This window comes from Lipotes vexillifer, unplaced genomic scaffold, assembly GCF_000442215.2.
Source record: "Lipotes vexillifer unplaced genomic scaffold, Lipotes_vexillifer_v1.1 scaffold759, whole genome shotgun sequence".
NCBI lineage: Eukaryota > Metazoa > Chordata > Mammalia > Artiodactyla > Lipotidae > Lipotes > Lipotes vexillifer.
This window is the reverse complement of record NW_006790410.1, coordinates 235,569-242,350: the sequence shown is the minus strand read 5'-3', so window position 1 is coordinate 242,350 and position 6,782 is coordinate 235,569. Positions and strand designations below refer to the sequence as shown.

Genomic DNA, 6,782 nt, shown 5'->3' with positions numbered 1-6,782 from the left:
CGGGGCTGTAGTCACAGTTTTGTTGGCCTGTTGGCCAGGGTTGGGGGAGAGGACCCACAGAAGGGAACGTAGATGGGGGGAACAAAGGGAGGGAAGTGGGGTGGTGGTGAATGGAGGGGATGTTTGGCTTCTGTAAGGAGTAGATGTTCTCCATGAGACAAGAAGAAACACGTAGAGAACAGTGTAGTTTATTGAGGTATTTGGCGATCTGTTCTCCGTGCAGGTGGAACTAAACCACTTCATGCTAGAATCAGGAACTGTTACCCTCAGAGCACCTACAGGATACTCTTCAATGTCAGTTATGGGTACAGACAAAGAGCTGGAGGAAAGAAACAACTAAGGGATGGCAAAAGCCAAGTTCTACCTGTTTGCTTTATCATTTTTCTTTATTGTTTTGGTTCTAATTGTGGATTATCAACTGGAGGTAGAATTAAAAGAATTTAAAGAGAGATATCCTAAAGATACAGCCCAATGGGATAGTCACATGCTCACTAGCTTTTGAAAAATATCTGGGAAAAGTAGCTATATTGAATGATAGTTAAACCTTTTCTTTATCTTGTGATATGTAGATCGTAATAGATTATTTTTCCATCTTTTTTCTCATGTAAATTTCTGCTTTAGGGAAACTAGGTAATTCTATGACAATTTGAACATTATATATGTGTATACATACAGCGTTATTTTCAGCTAATACTTTTCCTTCATAGAGACACAGAAATTCTCTGACAGAAAAAAGTATGAATTAAGAGTTGAGTATTCAGTCTAAATAGTTCAGTCAACTAAGTCAAAAACTATGATGAAACTAAAAGGCTGACAGACCAGCCTTTGGTAACAGGTTGTATTACAGTGTCATATATACCACAGATGACGCATGCCTCCCTGTATGAAGTGAGAATAACAAAAGGCTAGTATAGCTTTTGGCCTGTAAAGGCAAGATTTTAATTTTTGTGTCTTCATCATGTCTTGCCTTTAATAGAATAAGAAAAGAAAGATGCATGGTTAATGGAATTTACAAATACTTTGTTTCTCACAAATGAAAATATAAAAAAAATAAACCCTTTGAAGAATGGAAGTATGTCTTCCATTTTTGTGTCATTGTGCCTGGCATATAAGCTCTTGAAAGGATGGAGAGTGAATAAATGAGTGAATAAATGAAGCGTGGGTATTGAAATCAGCTTTATTTGAATATAACCTGAAAAATTATAAAGTGAAATTATAAATCAGGACGTGGGTGTTACAGGAAATATATTACATAAATATCCATCCCAAGTATGGTATTTTATGCAATAATTGTGCAAGCACAGAAACTTACACATGAATAAAATGGGTGGCTGAGCCACCCTAGCTTCTGCACTAGAAGTTAGAAAATGTTAAATGTATATAAAATATTTTCCAGTATTCACTGGTAGGAAAATATAGAAATGAAAAATGTTGATGTATTTCCGATTAATCTTTGCTATAGCAGATAATTTTTAGTGGAAATTACTTTGAATGGATATGGGCTTCCATGAGTCAGCATCCCCTGTCTCCTTTCACTCTTCCTCTAGGACAAGCAATGAGTGGGGCTGGTGATGGGGTGGAAAATGAGCAGTGATTTTTATTTGAAAATTGTTAGAAGATGTGTAGAGTTTACCACTTAGCACTAATCACAATACTAAGAAAGAGACTAAAGTAAAATGGATCTTCTTAGAGTATGTTATTCAATCCAAACCGTAAAGAGTTTAGAAATAGAACATTTCATTCTATGCTTAGAATCCTTCACTTGGGATAGGTAATCTGTCTGTTTGATTCCACAGAATGGATTTATGATTTCTGGCTTGGAATATTCTATGTAGGCTAATAATTTCAATTCCATGATTTGGAGCCCTCACCAATTAGGTTGTAAACTGTCGGCTGAGGGTACTCTGTAATTTTGCATATAGTGTCTAGCTTCTTCTTTTGATGGTATGAAAGGGAGGAGGGCAATGTCTCCAAAGATATAAAATCTTTACCAAATAATGGCTACAAAAATTATAACCATTAGGTGTGTGTGTGTGTGTGTTTGTGTATAGGTGTGTATATATATGTGTGTGTGTGAATATATATATACACATTCTAGCTATGGTATTTTTCTTTACTTTGGGATATAAAAGAGATGATAAAGAGGAAAATAAGGCAAAGTCACACAAATTTGGCTTCAGAGGGCTAAGCTGTCTATTCATCAGACTGACATAAGTTGCCATGACCAAGGCATGCTGGGATAGCTGCTCACCTACATTTAAAGGCAGGACAAACTCACAGAGACCCTGAGTTAAGCTCAGGACAAATCATCTCCATTAGCACATGAAGCCTAAGGAGGAACCTAGAGCGGCACACATTATTTTAAAAGTGTTGTTTACAAATAAGGATTTAAAGATATATATACATATACCGATTTCTCCACATAAATGTAAATATATAAAGATTTAAATATATATTTATATATATAAACATCATCCTGATAAAATGATATTTTTTAAATGTAATGGCTAAAAAGAATTTGAATGGTAGCAATAGAATTTTCTATTACCAACAGTAGTGTCAATAATTCTTCAATGATAAACTATAAAGGGAAAAACGTAAAAATGAGAAATTATAGAGTTTATGCTCCCTTCATCCTATAATATTACGTCAAGTGTGTTATCAAAATACAGAACAGTCTGGAGTGGTGGTAAGTACTGCCTATCCCAAGGTTAAAACTTCAATGAGTTTCCACTGGCTGAATGAGCACATAAATTAATGCTATTCAGAGCAGCTTTAACTTGCACAGCTGACTTAGGAAGCGTGTGACTAAGCTTGACTAAGCTTCTAAATTGGCATCGGAGCCACACTGACAGGAGCTGCCTTATCTCTGCACCACTTTCTGCCTTTCGCCCCACCCCCCTCATTTCCTCCCATTATCATCATCACTTTCATCACAGGCAGCTGAAGTTTCTCCTTCAAAATCAGAAGCCCTTGGAGATTGGTCCTGCTTAAGGCTACAGGTCCCTGAAAATGTGGTGTGTCTCTTTCATTTACATGTTGATTAAGTGAAAGTCTCTTAATTTGGGCTATTATCGATACAGAAATCTGTAGAGAAAATAAACATGCATTTATAATGCAACCAAACATTACATGATTTATTGTGCTTATAATGTGTAAACACAGAAGGAAAAGAAGTCCAGCTCTCAGATCCCCTGGACATGAAGCACTGCCAGCGACTTATGGGCAATTCACATCCTCTGGGAAGGCCAGCCTCCCTGGCTCTCATAGCTCATCCTCATTTCAAATGAACTAGGTCTCCAATATTAAAACCGTCATACATAAATCTGTCTACTCTGACCATCTTCCTGCGGAGGGTTTGTGAGGGGTAAAATGGATTTCCATACCTGATTGTGGACTTTGTTTGGGGATTTTGGCTACCGCTTGAGGGCTGGAAGTGGAGAGCACTCGCTGGTTGGCAGAGCTGTGCATGCTGCCGGGAGCAGCCGCCGAGACATTCTTGCGAGGCTTCACATCCTGCAGCCACATGGGTGAGGCCTCGAAGGCCTGCATCCTCCGAGCATGGCTGTTGGCATTGACTTTTAGGTAGGCCTGGGCTTTGTGTTCCTGAAGCTCTCCATAATTGGCGTCGGTCACCCTGCATTCATATAAGCCTTCATCCTTTTTCCTCACTTTGGAAATCTGAAGCTTGTGAGAGATGTCATTGCCTTGGACTTTCACTGTCTGAAAAATTGCAAGTAAAAAAATAAAGTGCTACATCAAGAGACTGGGTTCCAGTACCTTGTCCTGAGCTTGCTAATGCTGGAAAATTAAAGGGTCTCATTGGTCTCACAGCCATAGGCTGAAAGCTTTTTATTTTCTCAGCAGTCAAATTGGAAGACCTTATTTATCCTATTTTACTAACACCTGGATTCACAAGATCATGGAGACATTAGTTCAATCCAGCTGGGCCAGATTCCGTTAGCCATGTGGATCCCATTTCCCAGGCTGTGGGACCAGCTCTGCCATGTTCCCATCATGGGACTGGCCTCTGCCTGGTGAGCTCAGCTGAATGAAGCACGACCTAATGAGGCCGAGTGTATTGTTTACACAGCCTCTCTCACTTCTTCACTGCTGGCGACCGCTCTTGAGAGATCAAAAAGACATGTTGTTGGTCACGACTGAGTTTAAGTGAGAATGTGCTTTTATCCCCACTTTGGGATGATTACTAAAGGGACTGACAAAATAGACTTGGACAGTAATGATTTTTTCTCAAATTGTCGGTGCAGTCTGACCTATAGTCATGGGGTGGCATGATTTAGGGAGCAGATTAATGTCACCTGAAATCCTATGGCTCAGAGTACATACCTCCTGCTACCATAGGGTCTGTGTGCTACTGGAACTTGAGAGGCCATCAGTTAAACACTGCTTTGATTTTCAAAATAGAAACTGACTCTCGTTTCTACCAATAATTTATATGCCAGATTAACAGCAAGATTATATATAAGGTTATGTATAATATATAAAATTCTATAATAATATATACATATATCTATAAGCATCTTTATCAGAACTAGATTTGATAAACCTCATATATAATCCATGATTGACAGAATGATGGACTTCATAAGACATTCAAGATTTAAGGATTTGGATAATCTCAAAAGATAAGAAGTGAAGAAGGCATAGAGTTATTTCTCTACTGGCCCTTACACTCTCAAATAGCCATGAGTAATTTAAGAAAATCTGGGAAGTGTTCATCTGGTTTTTACATATAGAGTCATATATACAAATAGTTTCCAACATCTGAACCATAAGTATGCATTTATGTGTATGAAAAATTACATATGAATATTACTAATACTGTAAAAATAAAGGGAATCGATAGTTTCAAATATATTTTTAGCTGGGTCTCCGATTAAGGTTGGGGTAGTCAGAGTGCTTATATTATTATTATCCCACTTTACAGTATAGTAAACTGAGGCTTAGGGGGTTTCGGTCAGTGATTTTCAACACTGCCCACTAGAATCATCTGAGTAGGTTTAGAAAATGCTCTCATTTGGATTAATGCAGAAACACTGTGTGCATCTCTGGGGGCAAAGCTCATATCAGTATTTTGTGAAAGCTCTCCTGAGCATTCAAATTAACTGCTGGTTTAGGACATATGCTCAAGGTCACACAGCAGGTAAACTGGGAACACACTGCTTTCTACCTCAGTTTGTGTCTAGAACTCTTTCCAGTTTACTAGATTATATGAACTCTGGGCATAGATGATACTGTTAGCAGTTGTGTGCATGGCTACGCATCTGCTTGCATGCTTCCCTAGGTCAAGATGTGTGAGGCTGCTTCACCACTGGTCTTTGGAGGGTTGGGGTATGGGTGAAGGATGAAAGATGAATAGGAAATAAACAATCTATCTAATTGTATGTGTATGTGAAAAATGAAATACTTAAGAAAAACATCATTAATAATGGATCTTACCAATAAAGCTTTTCTAGCACTGTCAGAAAATAAGAGTTTCTGTGATATAAGAATAATTGAATTGAAAGATTCTAAAAAGTTCATGAGTTTATGAATAGAAACTGGAGTTTCTGGTTTGTATCTTATTTTTGTTTGATATTTTCTTCCATGTTGAGATTATACATTTAGCTTAGAGAATCTGATTTTATTAGTATAATACATTTTTACACTTTTAGTTATAATAGCCTCAGAATAAATTTCTTTTTAAAAATGTGGGTCATTGGATTTTTATTCTTTATACATATATTATTTCTAGTAATGGTAACTTGTTTACTAATTATCAACAAGCTGAGCAGTTGTACAGTATAAAATGATTCTAGATGGCTTCATCTGAAGTGTAGTAAAAAAAAGATATTTTTTCTAATTTCACTCGCAATTATGAAAAGTAATAACCAGCAGAGTAGAAATACATCTCTGTATTATCAATAGGTTAACCTCCTCCAATAATGTTTTTATATTTATATTGGCTTTTGGTTTTATATTTACATTTATATGATTTTGAACATTGACATTAGAAATACATTGCATGCATTATGAATGACGTTGAAGCTGAGCTGTTTTCATTACAACTTCAACACTCTGTTGGATGCTCTAATTTTTTTCAGCCTGGGAAGATTTTCGTACCGTTAGTGTTTTACTTGCTATTGAAGGATAATTACTGGTATAATTTTGAACGGATATTATTAGCATTGCGGCCCTTTAACAGTTATGTAACTGTTAATAAGAGCAAGAATAAAGTCTCACACACTTCTTTGGGTGGCAAAATGACTGCCTAGTAATTGTTCAAATATCTACGTCATTAAGATAAATAATTTTACTGTATGAACTCTGCTTCAGTGTGTATGTATCCAGTGACATAAGACACGACAGAGACAGCGGTCTCTCGCCCTGCGTATGCAAGTTGCCTGTTTCAGGGGCAGTAAGTTAATAGGCTTTTGAAAACCTGAAATTCCCTAACTGGTGCCCCCGGGCCCGAGGCAGCCGTCGCGGTGACACTCACGCTGATCTTGGTCCCGTCGCCGTCCGGGTCCCGGTATGGCAGCAGCTCCGTCTGCGGGGGGGCAGGTGGGGTGGACACCGACGCTCAGACCGGTCCCGGCCTGAGCCCTCGGCCCTGCAAACCTAGCAGGGGCGCGCTGCCCCGGGCCGCCCGGGGGCCGGGCTCGGGGACTCGGGAGCGGGGATTAGGGGCTCCGGAGGGTGGGGACTGGGGGTCGGGGGCTCGGGGAGCGGGAGAATTAGGGACTCCCGAGAGTGGGGATTCCGGGGCGCGGGGACCGCGG

At 38.9% G+C, this 6,782-nt stretch overlaps 1 protein-coding gene across 1 annotated transcript in view; it reads right to left on the bottom strand.

The window, feature by feature from the left end:
• The window catches only part of VSTM2A (V-set and transmembrane domain containing 2A), a 21,967-nt gene that overhangs the window by 12,417 nt on the left and 2,768 nt on the right, over positions 1-6,782 (bottom strand). Inside the window, exons 3-4 of the mRNA XM_007463677.1 lie at positions 6,500-6,550; positions 3,387-3,723 (exon numbers count right to left, since the gene is read on the bottom strand). Of these exons, the coding sequence (XP_007463739.1) occupies positions 3,387-3,723; positions 6,500-6,550 (388 nt within the window). The remainder of the gene's footprint in view (positions 1-3,386; positions 3,724-6,499; positions 6,551-6,782) is intronic.